Source organism: Manacus vitellinus, unplaced genomic scaffold (genome assembly GCF_001715985.3).
Source record: "Manacus vitellinus isolate BGI_N305 unplaced genomic scaffold, ASM171598v3 scaffold_10_pilon, whole genome shotgun sequence".
Lineage (NCBI taxonomy): Eukaryota > Metazoa > Chordata > Aves > Passeriformes > Pipridae > Manacus > Manacus vitellinus.
The window spans coordinates 7,332,197-7,355,246 of record NW_021938838.1 but is presented as its reverse complement, the minus strand read 5'-3'; the positions used below and the strand labels follow the sequence as shown (position 1 = coordinate 7,355,246).

Below are 23,050 nucleotides of genomic sequence, written 5' to 3'. Positions count from 1 at the left end.
AGCGCGTGGAGTTCCTCTGCGGCCTCCTGGACCTGTGCATCCCGCTGGAGCTGCGCTTCCTGGGCGCCTGCCTGGAGGACCTGGCCCGCAAGGATTACCACTCCCTGCGCGACTCCGAGATCAAGGCCAACAACCCCGCGGACCTGGGCAGCCTCACCAACCTGACGGACGAGGTGGTGCGCAGCAAGCTGCTCGTGTCGCTGGCGCTGCTCGGCTCTGCCCACCGCGAGGCCGCCGGGGTCCTGTTCCGCACCCTCACACACATCGACTCGGTCATCAACAACTACGGGCTGCAGCTCAACGAGGGCCGCACGGGGGATGAGTTCCTGTTGCTCTTCACCATGGCATCCAACCACCCGGCGTTCAGCTTCCACCAGAAGCAGGTGCTGAGGCAGGAGCTCACCCAGATCCAGAACATCATGGCCAGCACCAGCAAGAATCCCAGCACCTCTACCCTCAACACCATGGCAACCTATCCGGGCTGCCATAAGGTGGGTATCCTGCTTTTCCACGCGGGAGTGGCACTGCTGCAGGGCACAAGGTTTTAAACCTCGCGTTAGCATTTTAGTGCTAAATGGCAGCTGAAGAAGCTGGCAGGGTTGCTTGGTTGATGGTGGAGATGGTCGGCTGAGGGCAGAAAGAGGATACACGGAGTTTTTAGGGGCTTGTGACACAAAGTGACAAGGGCATCACGAGCTGGTTAACAGCACCAATGTAAATCTTCCCTGTTTTCTCCTCAGTGCATCTGCTGAGGGGACTGTCCTGCCAGCTGCATGGAAAAGCAGTGATTTAGGAAGGGAAACAAACGTGTCTCTACGTTCAGGAGCAAGCATCTGTTTAAAAGTTTCCCTGGAAGAAGTTGGAGAGGAGGTTCAGCTTTGGGAGTAGCTGTCCAGTGGCAAAGGCGTCTTGGTGCGTGTGGGTTTTGTTTAGGGGATGTGATGACAAGCATTTGGACTTTCTGGTGCTAAACTAAAAGAAGTGTTGTCATTTCTTGTCACCCTTCGGGTATCGATCCTGGTGTCAGGGTTCACCGTCATTAACTTGCTGTTCTTTCATTCAGTTGCAGCAGTCAAGCTACACAGAAACATTTTAAGATGTGCTGTTAGTAATTAGATGTGTGACTGCTTAATTGCCCTCAGCCTGCTACAAATTAAAAGAGTCAAACTGTCTTTCTGCCTGATTTTAACCCGCTTGAAAGTTCAAACTAAGCACCAGCTTACTGGGGGCATGTGAGCAGTGAACAGGCTCCCGAGGATGCTGGAACTGTTACCCTTCTCTTGGGAAAGATGGTGAATCCCTAAAGGCTCTGAAAACCCCTGTATTGGGGTAATCCTAAACAAAGCTCCTGCTGAGGGCTCAGTAGAGATTCCACTACGTTGAATGTTGAATTTCAGACTGAGACAGAAGTCTCTGCAGAGTCTTCCCCTGAATACAAATGTCCTTCCAATTTCTTGTCTGCATGAGCACCTCTGCTTTGTAAAATTTGCCTGAGAAGTGTTAAACTTTGTATTTTTCTCACTCTTCCCTTCCTGTGTTTTGTGCTTGTTCTTAGGCTTTTGTATTGAGGGGAAAGAACAAGGTATGGCAAAGCCTCTTCAGTCAGTTCAAACCTCTGTGTGAATAAAGTATATCTGGAAAGGATATTTCACACAGGATGTAGAAGGGTGTAATTAAAACCAGAAAGAGCTTCTTTTCAGATACTTAACTACTTGCAGCTTCCCTTATTCAAAAGCTGTACCGACCCTGGGTTTGAAAGGAAACACTGCAAATCATATACGAGTTTTCCCAAAAAAAGACAAAATCAGGCAGGCAGGAATGGTTTTTTAGAGTCTGCTTTTGGAGCTGCAGCATCCGTGGAGCTGAAAAACTCTGGCACTATTTCTGTCAATCTAAGATGGACGGAGAATCCATCCTGCCATTTTTCGTGCCAGCAGTAAGGCATCCAGGATGGTCATTGGATTTTTCTTTTCTTCCGAGCTCACTGAAGGACTGTCTCCTTAAAAAATACATTTTTATAAAAATTGGTGTTGAGGGCTCCTGGTTGGCTTAAGGGCAAAGTAGGTAAGAGGGAACACAAAGGTGACTTTGCCTTCACAGCCTCTGAATGTGCATTTTGTTTGAACTGAAGCAGATTTCCTTCAGCCTGTTAATTTTTTTCATTGTTAACTGGTAATTTTGCTACTTTTAGAGTAAGCAGTTGGCTTAAAGCAGGAGTTGGATGAAGCAAGTGGAAAAACCAATGTCTTTCTCCATTCAGCCCCGTTTAAATATGCACAAATAAATTCCAACACGGAGGCCTTAGATCCTGTGATGTTACCAAGTTATGTTGTGACAATACTTGTGTTGTAACATCACCTACATAAAACAACGTGGTTGTGGAGAGAAAGTGAGTGCCCTGAGCTGCTGCCTGCCAAGAGTCCTGCACTCCTCTTCCTCCTTGGAATTGGAGGAGAATTTCCTCCCTGGTGCCAGCACTTTCTCATGGCTCCTGTTGCTTTACTACAGCTTGAGCCACGCTGAGCTGGGGCGTGAGGCTGTGTTTTAAATGAGGTGGATGCTGCTCCTCAGTCCTCAGCACAAACCTCCCTGAGCTCATCCTTAAGGAGATGGAGAAATGGTCACCATTTGAAGTCCTGAGGAACTCTGGGAAGCTGGGATGGCGTGCATATGTGATTGAGTGCAAATAGGGAGCTCTTTGTGAACAGGGTTATCCTTCAGCTTTTCCTTGTGAGTGTGGGAATAGGGAGTAACAGTGTTTACCTGGTTTACTGTTACAGTTTATGATTTATGTTTAATTTGTTTATTCGGGGAGATGCAACAAGAAACTCGACCAGTGCTCTTTGTTCTCTTTGCAGAAACAAATGGGAATGTGCTGCTGCTGCTTAGCCAGTCCTGTTAAAATACGACCCAACTTGATATTAGCTGTAATTTTTTTCCGAAGGATTGGAGCTTGCCATCCTTTTTTCCATCTCCTATCTCTTTGCCATTTTACAGTGAAATCTCTCAAAAATAAATTATGTTCAATAGTGAAGAGGCTGAACTGTTGATACAAAATCACTGTAAATATTTCATGATTCTTCAAGTTGCTTTGGGGTAGGTGAACACATCTGAAGTTGGTCCATGATGCAAACAACTGCTTATTCCTGTTTTCTGTTACTGTCTGCAGTTTTTGACTATGTGGAAGCTCCAAACAGCTGCCCATGTATTTTTTTTTTGCTTTAATTTGTGCTTTTTAAGATGCTTCTTGGCTTATGTGAATCTGAACTTTGCAGGAAAAGGTGGCTCTGGCTGGCTTTAAGTAGGTCAGTAATTATAAGATTCATGGTTTCTACCTGATAGTATAAAATGAACATTAAGTTCCTTGCCCTAAGTAGGGAAAATGCTGCCCTCTCTACATTGGTTTAGTCTCTGTGGAGATGGAATCATGAATATCCTGAGTTGGGAGGGACACACATGGATTATTGAATCCAACTACTGGCCCTGTGCAGGACATCCCAACAACCCCACCCTGTCCCTCAGAGTGTTGTCCAAAGTCTCCTTGAGCTCTGGCAGCCTTGGGGCCGTGACCACTGCCCTGGGGAGCCTGTTCAGTGCCCAACCACCCCCTGGAGGAAGAACCTTTCCTGATATCTGACCTAACCCTGCCCTGACACAGCTCCAGCCATTCCCTGCCCCCCTGGAGAAAGCTTATTCTTGCCCCTTGTCCTGTCCTGTATTTTCTTCTGGTTTTGAATGGTGCCAACACTTGGAGCACTAGAGTTGTGGATTCCTCAAACTTTTTCCTTGCAGGCACGAAATCTGAGGTGGTTGTATGGTTTTTAGAAATTGGAACAATGCTGGTTGTCTTTGAATGAAGCCCAGGCATAAGTGTCTTAAGAATCATGTCTTAAAAAGGTTTTTTCCTGGTGTGAACAGTAATGGGCTTGTTTTTAACTGGAAATGATGCAACTGAGTGTTTGTGCTGGTTGTGCACCCTGAGATGCCCATTCAGATGTGTTTTCTACCTCTGCCACAAAGGAGATGGGATGGTTTTCTGGCCAGCACTTGGAGCCTGGACCTGCAGGCTGCTTAGAGTGCAAACTGCTGCTCTCCTAAAGGAGGGGAGCTGAAAGCATCAGGGCACATGAAAAACAGTAGCCAAATATCTCCTGCTGTGCAGGTGAATTGCCACTTCTGCATTTGTGACCCACAGAGAAGGGAGAAATGACTCAGCTCCCTCCCAACACCTTGAACCTCCCATTCTGACTTGTGTTGTGGATGACTTGTGATGATGAAACATCTCTTTTGGCAAGAGTTGAGAAAACTTACTGGTTTTATTCACTCTTGGTTGATGGTCGGACTTGATGGTCTTAAAGGTCTTTTCCAACCTTAATGATTCCTGGGGGGGCTCAGCCTGGAGAAAAGGAGGCTCAGGGGGGACCTTCTTGCTCTCTGCAACTCCCTGACAGGAGGGGGGAGCCAGGTGAGGGTCGGGCTCTGCTACCAGTGAATAAGTGACAGGACAAGAGGGAACGACCTTAAGCTGTGCCAGGGAGGTTCAGGTCATGGAAAGGTTTGTTAAGCATTGGAAGGGACTGCCCAGGGAAGCAGTAGAGTCCCCATCCCTGGAAATGTTCAGGGCCAAGTTGGACGGGGCTTGGAGCCACCTGGGATAGTGGAAGGTGTCCCTGCCCGTGGCAGGGGTTGGAACAAGGTGAGCTTTAAGATCCTTTCCAACCCAGGCCCTTGCATGATTCTGTGACGATGATTGTGTGATCTGGTTGTGTCTTCAGCTGCAGAGCAGGGTCAGAAATAGTCTCTCTGGCTGCAGCTTGTTTGCTGCTGAGAGGGAACAGGAGTCAGTGACTCTCTAGTTATGTGGCTGTTTCGGGTTGGTATCTTGTGAGTGGGGAAAAGGGTTCTTGCCTAGTCAGCTTCCAAATACTGCACCAATGGCTATTTCCAGTTTATAGCATAAGGGACTATTTTTCACTCATGTTCATTCCATAGGCTCATCTAAAATTCCAAATAACTAAAGACTGTATATTGGGAGCAGTGGAGAGCTGATCTTCTGAGGGGTCCTGAAATACCTTCATCTGTCTGCACTGTTTGCCTCAGGGGATTGAATGGACATAACCCCATTCAGAAATATTCAGATTTCTATTTTTATTTTTTATCACCTGTGGAGTGATGAGTTATAAAAAACTATCACTTGTTGGGTTGAAACTCAGTCCTTAAGCCCTCACAGAGAAAGCAGCCTCATATTAAATGATCTGTGTCAGCTGCCTTTGTGGCTTTTATGTGAGCTTTGTAGGGATAGAATAAATCACGACAAACTTAATTTTTAGCCTCTTAACCCATTGAGGGTATTTCCTGGCTTTAGCAGATTATCATAGCTGTTGCTGGCTGGGATTAGAGGTGTTTACTCACTGATATGAGGAGTTGCTATCTTGGAGTGATCTCACTTTCAAAACCACATGAAACCAACCTCAGGAGCTGTAGGGGCAGGTCTTTTAGCTTCCAGCTGGTGACATGTGCCAGTCTCTGCATGGCCTTTGCATGTCCTTTTAGAATTCTGAGCGCTTGAGGCAACGTGAATTGCACAGGTCTCTTGATATTCAAGTTGAGAAATGTGAGGCTTGGAGTTCTGGCTCTTTTCTTGCTGAAGTTCTTGTTTAAAATGTTTTTTGTGGCTTTGATAAAATAGTTCAGTCTCAAACCCGCAATATTTTCAGAAATGAGCTTTAACATATGAAGGAATATTTGGAAGACAATGCTCTCATAGTAGTAGCAGTATTAATTACCATGAAATTCACTTTGCTTAATCATATGTTACGTGATGAACTTTGAGTTTAGAAACCTAAATGTAACCTAAATGTCTTTGCTTGGGAAATACACTGTACATCCAAACATCAGGGACAGAGCAGCCAAAAAAATCTGTGTTGAGCTAATAATGATGATGTTTTTTCCATGAACTGTTTTCCCTTTTTGGCTGAATGAAGTTTTTGTTTTAAGAGCACATTCTACTTTGCTTTTTAAATTTACTCTTTTTTCTACTAATTGCCTCGTAACTGCTAGTTGTCACTGGAGCAACACTGAAGGCCTCATCTCTTGTGGAATAAAAGTGCCTGTTTTAAGGTGCTGGATGTTTTGAACTGTCCCAGACTCTGAACTGTTTTAATTGAATCCGTGCATGACCCTTGTGCTGGAGAAGCAGAGCCAGCAGGAGTTCACCACACCTCACAGGCATTCCAGTGTCTGACTTCAAAGGTGCTGAACAGCAGCCTTGTTTGGGAGTGTTTAACCATTTGGTTTGGTGTTTTTTTAAAATGTTTGTGTGGCTAAAACTGAGATCCCGTCAACTTCAGGCTGGATGGTGGATACAGCACTGGCAGGGCAGAGCTGGGAGTCTTCTGTATCTTGTATATTCAAACACTCTCGTGTCCATTTTACTGCTTGCTCTGGAGTGCTTTTTATCCTTCAAAAAAGCAAATAGAGTCCCAAGAATATAGATAAGATTTCTCTGAATCCACAGAATCTTATTACAGAAGTGCTGGATCTAATTTGTCTTTTGAAATGAGAACCATTGTCACACTTAAACTAGAATTTGACTTGACTCTTTGGCAAAAGAATTGGAGCAAGTTGAAGCTGTTGTCCACTGAGGTTTGAAATGGGTATTAAATCAAGCAAAGAGATGTTGATATGGTCCAGATCTGTATTTCTTTGCATGGGTTTTGTAATGAGCAAACATCCAAATTCCTTGCTCAAAGCAGAATTTTTCCATCACTCCCATTGGTATGATTATCCAACAATCAGCATTGGGAGGGATACACCTTTTAACAGGTGTTCAGGCCAGTATAAGGTTTCAGGGCTTTTGTGAATAGATGAAGTGATCCAGAAATAAGCAGATCAGTTACTTAAGAGTAAGATCTTAATTTTAATTAAAGACCTGCCAAGTTGTGGTGATAAACAGTGGAAGTGAACACTTTTCAGGTGTATTATGAATCTTTTACCAGTGTCTTCTTTTTTTCACCATAAGTGGAAGAAAAAAGGACATTGAGGTTCTGGAGCATGTCCAGAGAAGGGAACAGAGCTGGGGAAGGGTCTGGAGCACGAGGAGCAGCTGAGGGAGCTGGGGGGGCTCAGCCTGGAGAAAAGGAGGCTCAGGGGGGACCTTCTCTCTCTCTGCAACTCCCTGACAGGAGGGGGAGCCAGGTGGGGGTCAGGCTCTGCTCCCAGGGAACAAGGGACAGGGCAAGGGGAAATGGCCTCCAGCTGTGCCAGGGGAGGTTCAACTTGGATATTAGAAAAGATTTCTTCATTGAAAGGGTGCTCTGGCATTGGAAGGGGCTGCTCAGGGAAGTGGTGGAATCACCATCCCTGGAAGAAAAAATGTGTGGATGCAGCACTTGGGGACATGGTTTAGTGATGAACCATCACTAAAGGACCTCTAAGGTCATCAAGTCCAACCAAACTGGTGCTGGTCAGACTTGATGACCTTAGAGGTCCTTTCCAACTTTAATGACTCTTTGATTTTATGATTCAAAGTAGTTTCATTACACTCAAGCCATTACTTAAGTGGATGTCAGGGAGGGGAAGGAGGGAAAAATACAATTCGGTGGAATTGTGACTCATCAGATAATTTCTTTATGAATTGTTGCAGAAGAGCCCAGGGTGGCAATGAACCCTTTAACCAGGGGAAGGCTCCTGGGATCATTACTTGGCTTAGACTTCAGCAGGTTTTCAAATTGCTTCTTTGACTCTCCATTTACCTCCCAAATATATATTCCAGCCCCATGGGGGCAACCTTCCACCCCAGTGCTGGCAAAATGAATATGGTAGCTCTGAAGTCAACATAATATTAACATTTTAAAGGCAGATGTCATTAAGGGGTAAAGACTTGTATAGCAGATAGGACTATGCTACACTTGGAATTCTCTTGGGAAGTGTAAGGGAATCTTCCTTTGTGGTGCCTGTGCTTTTAGCTTTTGGTGGCATCAGGTGAAGGAACAGGGGCACACTTGTACATCAGTGCTGGGATAGAGAGCAGCAGTATTTGTTCCAAGGTCGGGTTATTAGCAGCTCTCTGTTTTGATTTTGAGATGGTTTTAATGATTGGTTTGTAAAACTCAGATTTGATGAGTCCAGTAACTCTATGGTAGATTTATGTTCCTTGTATTAACAATGTTCACAATTCTTTAAGCAAAGGATTTTTAGTGGAAATTAGTTTATAAAATGCAAGCCAGACTAATTTTGGTCCATCTGTTCTCCAGAATTTCTAAGGAGCCTTGGAGCAGGTGTGTGATTGTCCCGCAGCGTTTAAGTACCACATGGCTCATTTCATTCCAGAGTCTCACAGGACAAAACCATTTGATCTATTACCCATTTTCCCATTTTCCCTTGGAAATGGGAACCCTCTTCACCCTTTGTGTTCCAAGATGGATCCCTTCTTACCAACTTCCTGAGAACAGATGTATTTGGTAGCTGTTTGAACATGGATGCACCTGGTGTTTACATCTATTTGGTAGACCCTGGTTGTTGGAACCACTTGAATTTCTAGCACAAATCAAACACTTTCAGTTGTATCCATGCCCCAGTCCAAAAAAGCAACTAAATGTGTGTAAATTTAAGTGTTGAGGACTTTACTGGATGTGTGGAAGGTTGGGTGTGTTTGTGAGCACTTCCTAAATGTCCTCGTGGAAGAGCCTGAATCTTCCACAGGAGTAGGTTGTAATTTTCTTCTTGTAGTGGGAGAACAGTCAGGTGTTTGTATATGTCATAAATGCAGAACTGGTGCCTGAGGCTATGATTTCTCAAGCAGCTGGGCAGACTAATGTCTTGTTACTACCAAGAGGAAGATGTTTGCTCATTCTTGCTCCTCCTGGTGTTGTCTCAGTGGGTTTTGAGTTCTGGGTCCTTGCACTGATTGCTCTGTCTCTGGCTCGGATTTAGCCTTGTCATGCATCAACAGACTGACAGCTGAGTGTTAGCAATGCAATTTTTCCAAATTATATAAAACCTGAGTTCTGTCCCTGTGCTGGGAAACAGCAGCTTATCAGTCTGAGCATGGATGGGCTGTGTCCTTCCCATCAGGCTTCTGCTGGAGCATTTTTGCCATCAGGATTGCACAGTGTTAAAGACCTTGGTGTTAACCTCAAAATAAGCTGCTGTTAATGCTCACTAATATGAATCTGGCAGGAGAGAAGTTGTGTTTTCCCCCCCACCAGATTCAGTGCTCAGTTTCTGAGTGCACTTGCATGTGTTACCTGCTCCAGCCTCAAGCCTGAAGGTCAATTTATGGCTATGAAAACCTTTTTTTTAATGGAGAATTCCAAAGCCAGTATGGACAGCAGCATTTATCTGTGAGGCTCTCCTAGAACATCATTGGCCAGTGTTGAAAACTGAATGTGACGTGGAAAAGTTTCCCTGAATGGGAGAATATGTTTGTGTCACTTGGAGCTGCAGCCCCAGGATCTCACTGAACTGACTCATTGCTCTTACATTTTGTTCACTTTTCCTGCCTAAATTTCATACCTAGTCAGGCATAGAAATCCATACTCTGTTCTCTGGGATCCTGTATCATTGTTCCATGTATACATGGTGCTTTGGGTAGTGGCTATGTTGATTTTTTTTTAGTATTGGCTCCACTTCAAACTAAGTCAGCAAATACTTTGCTATTAAACCATGTATTTTCTGTGCTCTGTTTAGTTATTTTTAAAGGAACAGATAATTGCTGTTTTGGTCAAACTCTTACCACATTAAGTTTGATTCTTATCAGTCCTGTTATTCTTATGAAAGCTTTTGCAGTATTAAATGTTAGGCATTGTCCCTTGGGAGCAAAGCTAAGAGTTACTGAATCCAGCTTCCCAGATTTACCCTTTTCCATGGTGTCTTCCACTGTCTTGCATAGTTGCAGAGCCACTTCAGGCCTGACAGAGAAGCACCACCTGTGGAAGTAATTGGCTTTTTTTTCCCTGTGTGCCCTTTGATGGATCAAGGGTTTTGGAGAGTTTTCTAGAGCTGCTTTTGCTGTCCCAAGGAGGTCTGAGCCTGGAGGACCTCTCTGATGCTGGGAGGGAAATCACTGCTGTGTTGGAAATCAGGATGTTGTTGGATGGCTGGTGAAAATGGCAAAAATATGATAATGGCAAAATTCTAGCAATGACTTCTGTTCCCTTGACACATTTGTCTTCAACCCCTGCATTGAGGCAATTGTTTCTTTTCCTGGTGACTCCTGGGGGTGGAGGGTGTGAGGGCAGCATTTTTGATCCTTCTGTCTAATTCCTGTTGGGAAGTATCCACTGATAGTAGCTGATACCAGTTCTGATCCATCATTACTGTGGAAAATGAGGCACAGGATGATTCAGGCTGAGCCTCAGTCGTTGGGTAGTCATCCATTTTCTTTGTTATTCTCAGTTATGGCCACTGCTTTAACTTGAAATGCGAGAGATGGGCAGGGTTTGGATCTGGAAAACCAGAAGTCCATCTGTGAGCCAGATGCTTTGCTGTGGTGGGAGCAGATTAAAGAATCACAGAATCATCCAGGTTGGAAAAGACCTTAAAGCTCATATTGTTCCAGCCCCTGCCATGGGCAGGGACACCTGCCACTATCCCAGGCTGCTCCAAGCAAAGCTGTAACATTGGAATGCACTAAAAATAGTTTTAAGAATCTCTTCTGCACCCAGTTGAGTGTTGCAGCTTTCAGAGTGATTGAAAAGCCTGCAGGCCACTCTGATATTAAAGTAATTTATGAATAATGCGATGAAACTATGGATAGGTGCATCCTTCTCCCTGGCCCTCTGGAAAATGCTGTGCTGAGGGTAAGATTAGGCAGTGTAGAATATTTAACTCTGGACTTGCTGCTGTATTTGGTTGGTTTCCTTGGACTGTTTCTGCTGATGTTCTCAATTTCAGTTGTAAAATCCAATGTCTGCTCTTTAAATGTCTGATGCTGTTTCCTGTTAAACCTTGAATGATTCATGGTTTTTTTTCAGCATTTATAAAATGTCACTCCTGTGGTTTGTTGTGATGTATGGCCTGAACATTCCTGGTTCCTTGATGCCAACTTATCCCCCTTTACTGTGGACTGTTACTGCTTCACCAAACAAGCCTTTAACAGTTCTTGAGCAGCACATGTTTATTCCTTATTGGCATCTTGGCTCTCCCTGAGATGCTCCCAATCCTAAAAGGGTCTAGAGCAATCTGCTTAATACTTCAAATCTTCATCTTCATCTCCCTGGAATGCCTAGTTCTTTATTCAGAATCCAGTGACTCCTTGTAGTTGTTTGTGCAAAGCCCAGAGTAGGGAATATAGGAATGTTTGTACGTGTATAGGGAATATTCCTCCCAGAATTTACCTGACACTGAGTTTGAGCAGGTCCTTCCTGGGCATCTCCTGTGAAGCTTTTCCCAGTGTTTCTCCCAACCCTCCCAGGACAATATCTCCTGCAGTTCCAAGCTGACGGGTTATTGTTCCTCTGTTTGGCTTGGCCTCAAATTTAAAAAAAAAAGAAAAAAGAGGACTAAAAAAAAAGCTGTTACTATTTTGGAACTAAAACTTTGACTTGCAAACCATTTCTCATTATTTTACTTTCCCTAAACAAATCCAAACCTTTGCAGTATTGGTATGTTTAAGTCAGTGGAAAAAATTATTTAAAATTTGGAATGGAAGCTTGAAGCAGTCGGATTCAGTGGTTATAACACCATTCAGCTCCCTAACAAAGTGCTCCATTTGGAACTAATCAGAGCTTTGTGATTTTTCTAGGCCAATTTGGAACTGCTTTGATGTGCGACGGAATCAGATAGTATGAGCTCAGTCAGACAAGACATATGGGCTAAATTAATCTTTACCAAGGATGTAAAAATTAAATCTTTATGGGGGAAAAAAATGGAGGTTATGTGTAAACAAAATGCAAATTATAAACTGCACGCGATGCTTGTTGTAAGGAGAGCGGAGAGGAGGGAATACGAGATAAGAGGCAATAAATTGTAACAAACTGCTTGTTCAGAGATTTTCTGGAGCTCTGTGGCTGTTCTTACTCAGTTTCAAATGCTGTAAGTGTTTATATTTCTGATTGTTCTGAATATTTGAAGCCTGGTTGTTCAGGATAACACAGTCCTGCATGAATCTCATTTCCCAGCTCTCTCCTCTGCGCTCTCCCTTTGCCAGGAGGATGGTGCTCAGCCCTCTGGAACTTCCTCTCAGCAGCACTGGGCTGGAGTGAGAGTTTAATGAGCTCCAGGAGGGAGACTGTGTGAGATAAGCTTTGGTAAAGACTGACTTTGGCAAGGAAATTTAAACTCTTCCCCACCCTCCCCCTGAGCTTGAAGTGTAATGGCTGGTCTTAACATCAAGTGAAAGCTTGATGTTTTGTTAGTGGTGGTAAGCTGTGCTGAAGAAATAGCATATAATTATATTTATGTATTTATCTATAAAATAAGCTTTATTTTTTGGTCATAAGTGCTGAAAAGAAAAGCAGGTACCTGTAACCCTCTATTTTCTGACGTCCCTCTGCCTTTCTGGTGTGATTTCTTTACACATAGAAGCTTTTTATAGATGTCAGGTATACAGAGTCTTTCCCTGGTGCTACTGCCTAAAACTGCATATAAATCTATAAATGTCAGTCTTAAAATGGAGCTTACAATAGGTAATTGTATGGAGTGGGGATGTGCTATTTCTGACTTACATTGTGTGTGCTGACTGATGGCAACATGTAATGGTAGGGTGTGCAAAGTATTGTTTTCAGCATAAATTGTCCTAACTCATGGCACTGTGTCAAGTGCACAGGGTCTGAGGGAGCCTCTTCCCTCACAGGGACCTGAGGTTGCTGGTATTTAGTTGCCATGACTGAAGGATAACTGATTCTGTTATTTTGAGGTGCACATTTTCTCCTGTGATTTGTGCAAGGCTGAAATCCACGTCAAATTCTAATTACAGCTCTCCATTCTGGGATTTCAGGTTGATTCAGAGTATGACAATTGAATTTCAAGTAATGTAGTTACTATGATGAGTTACTGGGAGTGCTTCTGTTAGTCTGAACTCCCTCTTTAAAGCACCCTTTCCTCTTCAAGGTACTTAAACCCTTGTGTTCAATACTGCAAATGTAAGTGTTCATCCACTTCTGCTTCTCATTACCTAGAAAACAAGAGGAACGACCTTACTTAGAGACAGGTGAATGTTATGTTACAAAAACATCAATATTGATGTTTTTGTGTTGCTCTGTGGCAGGCAGCTGAAATGAGCAGTGTCCAGTTCTGCCCTTTCTAATGACTTTTGTTTGTTTCTGTAGATTTAAGCGTGGTGAAAATAAGTTTTCTCACTCAAAATACAGTTTAGAAGGTGCATATTAGACCACGAAATCTGTTTCGATGCTGCAACTTTCTGCTTGGGCATTTGTAACGTACAATTTTTCATTGAAATGTGATCATGATAACAGGCTTTTTAGTGGCAAAGACAATAAAAGGGTGTTTTTCTAAACTGGAATTTTTCATTGTAATCTGTGTGGGAATATTTGGAAATGCCTCGAGCCTGCAGCTGTGTGGAGGTGATTGTTGTGGTGTGACCCCAGCCAGCAGCCAAGCCCTCACTCCCCCTGGTTGGGATGGGGAGGGAGAAGGAAAAGGAAAAGTGGGAAAACTCGTGGGTTAAAATAAAGACAGTTTATGGGTAAAGCAAAAGCCACACATGCAAGCAAAGCAGACCAAGGAATTGATGTCCCACTTCCCATGGGCAGGCAGGGATCCATCCCCAGGACAGCAGGGCTCCATCGCGGTGACTTGGGAAGACAAACAGCATCACTGAACGACCTCAACTTCCTCCTTCTTCCCCCAACTTCATACACTGAGCATGATCCCACATGGTCTGGAATAGCCCATGGATCAGCTGTGGGCAGCTGTCTGGCTGTGTCCCATCCCAAATCCTTGTGCCCCCCACCCTCCTCACTGATAGGGTGGGCTGAGGACTCAAAAAGGCCTCGACTCAGTGTAAACCCTGCTCAGCAGTAACTGAAACATCCCTGAGTTATCACCAGTTTCCAGCACAAATCCAAACCAGGCCCACATCAGCTACTGTGAAGAAAATTAACTCTATCCCAGCCCAAACCAGCACAGTGGCATAACATAGAACTGAGATTTTCCAAGAGCCCTTTTCCCTTAGTTTTCTTGTTGAAAAGTTAAAAACTGTAATGTCGATAGGTGAAAGGTCTTGCAATATCTCTCCAATTGACTGCTGTGTGACTATTGTTTAAAAAAGAATTAACTGTAAGTAGCTTTATAGATTAGCCAAGATAATCTTGACTTGTGAATAGCTGCTGACTAAAACAACTTCCCTGAACTGTTACTTGGGGAATATCAGTAGTAACACCCTTAGTTTTAAAAGAAGGAAGCTTCTCCCAACTGCCTTCCAAGTGGTTCTCTCACTCCAGAGGAAGGTGTGATGTTTGTGTATTCCCTCAGTTTATTTTAATGGAGTTTTGTATTTTTTTTTCTTTCCAGGTCACTCCAAGGTCCGAGACCCCCATCAACAGTGTCAGTAACAGCTTGGAAAACGTACTCCACACATCAACACATTCCATGGAGGAGTCATTGCCCAAGAGGCCTTCGGGGAAACACTCCAAAGGTGTGTCCTTATCCGTGTGTGTGCTTCCAGTGGGGGAACCAGCTTGGATCTCTTGGTGGTGATCAGCTTTATTTTAATTGGGATTGGAGACTGGGGTTCTGCTGCTTTACTTCTGGGTTGGGTCGACCAAAGGAAGTCACAGAAGGGTTTGTAATAAGTGGGAGTGGGTCAGTGAGAAATGATCAGTGAGAGACGAGTATCCTTATTTTTCCATTGGGAAATAAGCAAGAAAATTCCTTATGAGTTGAAAGACCAGCTTAACTCTCATCAAATATCCTCCAAGAGTGAGTATCTTGGACATTACATCTCTCATCCTTATATTAGCAGGTTATTTCTTGGATTAAGCACATGGTGAATGTTGCTTTACTGGGGAGAAGGCATTTAAACAATTAGAATTGCACCTTTCTCTTGGTTCCTAAGGATGTAAGTGAGAAATAAAGGGAAGAGGAGTGGAAGATAGGAGAAAGAACTTGCACCTTTCTCAGCTACAAAATAAATCTGATTTTTGTAATGCTGTGTTGCATCTGACCTGGCTAAAAACTGGGCTTATCAAATCGGAGTTAATGATTCCATTTCCACACTCCAGGCTCTGATTGCAAATATGAAAATGGCCAGGTTAAAATGTGACCAACAGTATTTTGTTTAATGCATAAGAAAGGACTGTTAAGTGAGGGAGGTCTTTGAACTGGGAGCTGCTCTTTGTGCAGAACAGTTTTTGTGAGCTCTGTGGTATTTAAAAAATCGCTCGGTAGGGCACAACTAATGCAGGGGAAATATTACCCTTGTGTGTTGCCTTCAGATATCATTAAAGATATTGTCATGCACCATCTAAATTTTTTTAATTTGGAATTTGCCTTCTGAGCTCTGTTTTCTTCTCTGCCGTGGGCTTCCTGCATAACCTGGCAGATATAGTTTAATATAAACGGTGACAAAGAATTTCAAAGTACGTTTTCACTCACAGGATCTTACACAGATTAGAAAGGGTTAAATGTCCCAAGAAAATGTGAACTTGCCCCCACCAGACCTCCTTTTCTGTGACTGTAATCCCAACAGTGTAAGGAGTAGTAATTTTTTACAGCAGAGTAATGCTCTAAGTAGCCATTTCTCCAGCTGTAAAAACCATCAGGGTAGAAGAAAACGCAGCACTAAGCAGAAGCATGGTGGGGTTTGTGGCTTTCATCTGATTAAAAATAGGCCAGGGTTCAACACTGTTTTCATTTGTACTCAGTGATTGCTATTCCAGTACCATATATGCTAAGATTAGTCATGGTACGCTGTGAAAATTAATTAGGTTCTCCTCTGATCTGTTTTTCTCTTATAGAATACCTGCTTCGTTTTCAGTTTAATTTACAGGCTGCCTCAGTGGTAGCTGGGAGAAGTGGGTGTGGAACAAATACTCACTGATACTCTGCTTTCTGGTTCACCAGCAGCAAAGACTGCTGAATTCTCTCTGATATTTGATGATGTGTCTGGGAGTTGTGTCTTTTCAGTCTGGAGTACAACTGAGGATTATTTGCCAGCCTGGAGCCACCGTTGTTCACTTACAGATTCCTTGTTCTCGTAGCAAACACAGCTCTTAATTTAGCAGGACTTGCTAACTTTATAACCTAGAGCACATAAAATTGTCATGAAAGTATGAGATGGACAGGATGCTTGATTCTTGTAGTGATATTTTTTTAGTGAGTCTGTTTTCAGACAGCTGGACAGGCCAGGATTTCTCCTCAGAAGTAGTGAGCTGCCCAAGGTCATCATTCCTCTCCTGGCAAAGTCCTGGAGGTGGAAGTGTCTCAGTTAAAAAGGCTGTAGCTGAAACAGAAGAAAAATGAGAAATCTCATGAAAAGTGCAGTATTTGTTGTGCTTAGTTGGATTAGAGACAATTTCTATTAATCCAGTGAATGGTTTTAATCCAGATTTGGAGAAATGTCAGTAATTTAACTTCCTATAGTTGAACAGTGAATGGGTTTGTAGTAGGCTTGGACCTGAAAGCTCTCAATGACTGTGTTTTCCTTAATCCACCACTTCTAGCATAAAATACCTAAATTTCTACATGGGAAAGAAACAAAGAGTAGAGTATTCTGCTGGATACTCTAACAGGCAGTGGTGGCAGTCTTGTGTTTGCAGTAAGTGGTAGCTGGGAACGTTTGTACGTCCTTCGTGCAGAGACTTGTCAAATACTTGGGAATAATTTCACCAGCCTGTCTGCACAGAATAGTGCTGCCTCAGGAAATGAATTTATAACATGGGTGTCAGCCTGAGAAATGCACAAATCTTTTCCTTTACCTCAGAAACCCAGATAACTGTGGGAGCACTGTCAGACACTGACAAGTAGAATCATGGAATGGTTTGGGTTGGAAGGGACCTTAAAGCTCATCTCATTGTACCCCCTGCCGTGGGCAGGGACACCTTCCACTAAACCAGGTGCTGGATCCATGCTGCAATACCAACTTGTTGGGAGTGGTGACAAGCTGGGAGCAGTCATGATTTGCACATACTTAACAAAATTAATCAATTTTTCTGTAGTGATTCTTCTGTCTTGGCTAAAGCCCCTTCTCCCTGCTAGAACAGGATAAATCAGATGGACATCTCTGCAAAGTGCAAGTTGTGGCATTAGGAAGCTCCTGTACAAATGGACATAAGCATTTTGGGTGTCTGTGCTCTAGCTGGGCTTTTCTTTTGTAAAGTGAAGTTTGAAAATTTGGCCTGTGCAAGTTGAGAAAAAAATACAGATGGGTTTCCACCGAAGGATGGGGAGCTCTTGTGAAATCCACTGGCTGTAACATGCAGAGTAAATTGTGCTTTTCACTCCTGGTTTGATCAGAGATTTAGGATTGTTCAGACCTGTTTTCACAGATGTGGAAGTTATTTTAACTGGAGGTAACTTCGGGAAGTGGAGACTTTCCCTGTTCTCAGGAACTGACTATTGTTGTGCTGAAAGCTGCAGACAGGGTTGTTCACAGGTTTTAAGGTATTGACAAATCTCACTGGTCAAGGACAACAGAGATAAATACAGTGAGATACTTGTGTTACATATAATGAAAATTCCAGGAAGGATGTGTTGTTTTCTATCTCTTTTCCCACTGTTTATAGAACGTTTTAATTACAGTTTTAACACTGATTGAACAAAACAAATTCAAATGTAGTTTGGACGTTTTATGTATCCTGAACCTTTCCCAGTAGCAAGGTGGTTAAAGACCCCTGATTTACTACTTTACAACTTTTGTTTTGCAGGCAATCCTCTGCTGGTAGCTAAGGGAAAATCAGGAAATTCCATTATTATTCCGAAGTCCAGAAGGAGGTATCTGACCTATGGGGCTTCCCAGAGCTAATTTTGAACAAGCCTATGGATGTAGAGTTGTTCTGACCTTTTGTGGTAATTCCCAAAAGAGAGTAGTTATGGTTATCACAGCTGAATGAAAAAATCAGCTGATTTTGTATTTGTTAAAAAAAGCAATAGGAATTTTCCGTGCTCCAGAGATGTTACTAATTATTCTTCCTGCAAGGTTCCAAGGATTTGGCCATTAGGTGGGATAGCACTGGAGGCAAGTCCTGCTCTCTGCATGTGACATATTTTAGCAATGTATTAAACATGCTCAGTGACCACAGCATATTTTCCAAAAGCACAGCGGAATGAAGTACATTAGACCAGATGTTGAAGTGCAGAACAAAAGAATCTTTATAATAAAGGCAGTGTAAGTTGCAAACATCCCAGTGCAGAGGCTGCGCAGCTTCATCCTGTAATTTCTCATAATGCTGAGGAAAATTCTGATTTGTTACAGCCCCTGGGCTCAGTTTTCTGCAGTGGAGGTTCTGTGTTGGAGGTTAGAAGTTGCCCGTGGTTGCTCTGAGGTTTGCAGGTGGCATTTACCCCGTGTTCCTCCCCAGAGCAGCCTGGACCGTGATTTCCTCGACTGAACAAGACTCTTTTTTTGCAAAGTGACAGAAGTTCTGCTATTCTTGTGTTTCCTGTATATTTATCTTGCCTTTCCGCTGTTGCCACACAAAAACCTCAAATTGTCTCAGTGCCAGCCTGATTTCAAATGAGGCAACTGTTGAAATATGATCCTTAGAGAGTGAAGCTGAATCACAATTCTTGCAACACATGAGTCTAAGGATAGACCCAAACTGCTGCTGGAGAGTGAGGAGTAAAGCTTTTAAGTGGAAAATGGGTGCAGGAGGCTTTGTTCTATGATCTCCTCTCCATTAGTTCTCCTGCTGAGCCCAGTAAAACTAATTGCTTAATTGAAGGAACATTCTGAGTCCACGCACAGGGTCCCAGGCTGGAATAAATACATGGAATAGGACGTGACTGCACAGAAAGAGCTGCAGTCTGTGGACATGAATAAACCAAACTTTAAATGCATCTCAATAATATATTGATTTAATTTTGAATCAATATTAGGATGTAAAATAGGTCCTTGTTTGCAGTATTCCCGTTGGCCTCAGGTAGGATGAGCTGGGGGTGAGTTGAACTGGTTGTTATGGGCAGCAAACTTTGGTATCTTAATTATTTCATTACAATAGTTAGCAGAAATGTATGATGTAAACCTTCCAGAACTTCTCACCACTATTTTTGCTACTCTGTTTTCCTTGGCAAAATGTGTTTGTATGGTCTTGCACCTTTTTTTGTCTCCCACTTCCTTGACTCATTCTTTTTCCATAAGAAAGTGAACTGCAGGAGCTCTCCTAGTTAGTGGCAAGCAACAGTCTTTTTCTCCTGAAATGTTTGACACCAGTTGTTCAGGCTGCTGAAGGCGGGGAGAAAATACAGGGGGAGGGAAAAAAGCTCTGAAATCCTTTTGGTTCAGCATCCAGACTTTATAGTGCCTTATTCTGCATCAGTTGTATAGCTGGATTATTCTATTTTTAAGTAACTACATCATCTCCAACGATATTGGGTCAGCTACCGTTAGGGTAGGGCTTAAAGAAATATTTAGGCTATGATAATCCTTCAGGAAAAATCTCCCTCTACCAACTGTATATAATTTTTCAGCTGTTTGTGTATGTCCTTGTTGATTTTATCTCCAACGGGGAACTCTGCTTCTAAACTTGAGCAACGTAGGCTGAGATCACACACGAGGCATCACGTTCCTGACCTGCTGTCTCCCATACACGAGCTCTTTTAGGAGTATCAAGTATTTAGAGTTAATTCTAGAAGTCAAATCCAAGGATTAGCGTGCTTCAAAAAAACATGTTTTGATGTTGCATATTTTCCCCCCCTGCTAGAAGATTATTGGATATTAAGGAATTTCTTGAAGCTTGTTTGTTGCATAAATCATGTTGTGATCTTCTGGAGTTGGGAGTTCAATTAGGGTTGGAGGTTCAATTTTGCAATAAAGACAATACTTGAGTTCAGAATATAAAAAATTCAGAAACATTGCATTTTACCTCAAGTTTTTGCTGACAGAGCAGTTGCATGGAAGCCCACTGTATGTCCCCAAAACCAGGGTGAATAGCTCATCTTTGGGCTCCTGTAGAGTGGGAGTGGAGTTCCAAACTCCTGGGGCTGCACTTGGACTCTGGCAAATTTATGTTCTTAACTGTTAAGAAGTCAACTTTTATACCCTCTAGAGGTTGAAGTCAGTATTTCTTTGTCATCCTCGTTACCTCCTTTTCCACATAATGAGCCTTGTCAGGAGAGACCTGGGATTGCTGTGACAAGATACCAAGGGAGAGGAGAAGGGAGCAGCAGGGAGACTCACTCCTCCAACTGGATGAGAAGTTCTGACTGTCTACTCATGCAATAACTGTCATAAACCTTTTGTGCAAAGGTGAAAGATGCTCCTTGCTGGGGTTTGTAATCCATGGCCTCCATTCCTTGCAGAGGGCAGACCTTTGTGCTCCTTGGGAAGACCCAAAGGTCACCTCCTGGCCAAGAGCTGCAGTGAGTTGGCTTCAGTGGAAAGTCATACTGTGCATGTTTGAGTGGCTCTTTTTCAAGCTTATACAACAGAAGACTTTAATTTCCTATAAGCAGTTTTAATTGTGTCCTTGATCAAGTATTCACCTAAAATGATGAGTATCAAGCATTTACCCGAGGGCCTTGTCTTGAAGCTGCTGAATGATTCTTTAACTTTAGTCCTCTTTGGACTTCCTGCTTGTTTTTCCTCAATAAGATGATGGAATCACTCTGGGCAGCTGTCAGTCCCTATCTTATTAACTGCTGAGCTTGTTGATTAAATTCATGCAAATTTGACAGAGCTATTTAGAGTTTTTATTTACAGTGGTGTCTGAATAGAAGAGGAGAGGTAAGAACAGTTTACATGCAGCATAGATCCATGGGAAATCAGGCTTCATTTTGCTCCTTAGTTCATAGAATCATTGATTGGTTTGGGTTGGAGGTGATCTTAAAACTCATCTCCTTCCATCCCCCTGCCATGGGCAGGGACACCTTCCACTAGAGCAGGATGCTCAGAGCCCCATCATTCATCTTGCTTTTATTTATTCTTATGTTATATAAAGATTTGTGTACTGGGCAATATATTTTCCGTATTACACATTAGGAAATGACCAGGTTTCTGCTAATGTAAGGTTTGACAGTGAACACTTGATTTTGAGTCCTCTGAAACCTGTTTGATTTGGCTTCAGTGGGACTTGGATGATAGTCCTGTTTATAATTAATTAGAATCAAGCTACTCCGAAAAATATAAATTCTATGAATAGGATGCTGGTAAATTCAGCCATGCCAAGGAGTTTTACCTCACTGCAATGCAATCCACAGGCACATTCCTGATCTTGGATAATGAGAATGTAGTCATCAATGTCTAATGTCAGATTATAAACTCCATACCATTTACCTTTTTCCATGGCTCTTCAAAAGCATAGGAAACAACATAGCATGTGCATTCCTAGAAGGACTCTCCTGTTTCCCAGTCCATGTCTGTGAAGTCCTGGCAATGCCTGTTGTGGCACATGAGTTTTAATGGAGATGAAAGTAATGGCCATTACCTCAACAGCTCTGGAAGCAACAGCATGACCTCCTGCTGGTAATGGAAACAATATAACAACTTAAGCATTTAATTAAAATTGCATTAAATGGTGAAAAACAGTTTTTCTCAGATGTGTAGGTAATGACTTAATGCAGCCCATCTTCTGAGACAGGATGAAATGAGTTGTGAGAACTTTACCTTATGTACCTCATGGTGGAACTAATCCTTAAACCTGCATTTTTACTGAAAATCTTTCATTAAAGGCAGGGGCTACCAGAGAAAATTTGAAATTTAAACTTGCTGAGGGCTAGAAAACATGTCATACAGGACTCCAAAAAAAAAAGGTGAATATTAACTGCTGATTCTTGTCTCCTGGCAAGTTCCTGCTGCAACCTGGTGGCAAATGGCTCAGTAGGGCTGGACATTCCTGTGTCTGCTGCCTGCACATTAAACAAGGGATGTGGGAAAGGCTCAGAAATGCTCAGCTGTTCCTTGCATCTTTAAAACTTAACACCCTGGAACATCTGGGAATGTCTGTTCTGAAAGAGCCCGTTTTGCTGCCATGTTAAACAGGGATGCAAGAATTTTGAAAAGAATTTGAAATAAATGGCTTGCTTCTCCTAGCTAGGCCCACATATCCCTTAAAGTAAATTGGACAAAAATTGCCACTTTAAAGAAGAAAATAGGAGTGATTCACATGTATTCCTAGAAAACCAGCATGTCCTTGCCCATTTTCCAGACTGTCACCAGTGTGCCAGTGACTAAATGGCAATTTTCTGGTGTATGTTGTGCTTGAGAAGCTTTTATAGCAGGTTAGTTGTTAGCTGGTAAATGTTCTTTCCCTCATTTTATTACTAAATCCCTCATTTTCCAAAGTACATTTTTCATTTCCATATACCTTTACACTGAGATGAATTCTCGCCTCCAAAAGCTGAGGGTAATAGGCTTAAAGTACAATAATTTTATCAATAGGTGCCTGGAGTTCTTACAGGCAGCTGCATATACAAGTTAAAAATGGTGTCATTCCTCACAGATTTTTGGGCCCAGACCTGAAAATTCATGAATATTTATAGTAAATCTTGGGTTTTTTACTTGACTTTCGATGTCAGCATTAGAATTTGCACAGTGGGGCTTTTCTGTGCAGACATGGAAGGCTGTAATTTTGGAAAGAATCAAATTGCAGCAGGGAAAAGATCCCAGACATTGTAGGACTGGAGGTGACATCAGAGAAAGGGGTGATATTGGGAATAATCAATAATTCTGGTTCCTAGTAAGGCAGTAAGTCACAGGAGGAGGTTTGTTACCCTCAGTACTGACACGACACATTGGTCATGAAAATGAGGGGGTGGGTGGAGAGGAAGGATGAGAACATGACACAGAAAGAAAGTTGTTTACTTGCCAGAAGTTTCCTTTGCTTTTCCTTCTACTACAACAAGAAATATTTCTTTACCCTGCTTCCCTTCCATCTAATGTGGAAGTGACCTTATTGAGTAAATGACAACACTTCATTTCCGTGGAAGTGCT

General features: G+C 42.7%; 1 protein-coding gene across 1 annotated transcript in view; it reads left to right on the top strand.

Annotated features, from left to right (window-relative positions):
• The first annotated feature begins 11 nt into the window (after positions 1-11).
• ZCCHC14 (zinc finger CCHC-type containing 14) overlaps positions 12-23,050 on the top strand; it is a 52,792-nt gene continuing 29,753 nt past the window's right edge. Inside the window, exons 1-2 of the mRNA XM_029965586.1 lie at positions 12-491; positions 14,476-14,599. Coding sequence (XP_029821446.1) covers positions 342-491; positions 14,476-14,599 — 274 coding nt within the window. The 5' untranslated portion in view covers positions 12-341. The remainder of the gene's footprint in view (positions 492-14,475; positions 14,600-23,050) is intronic.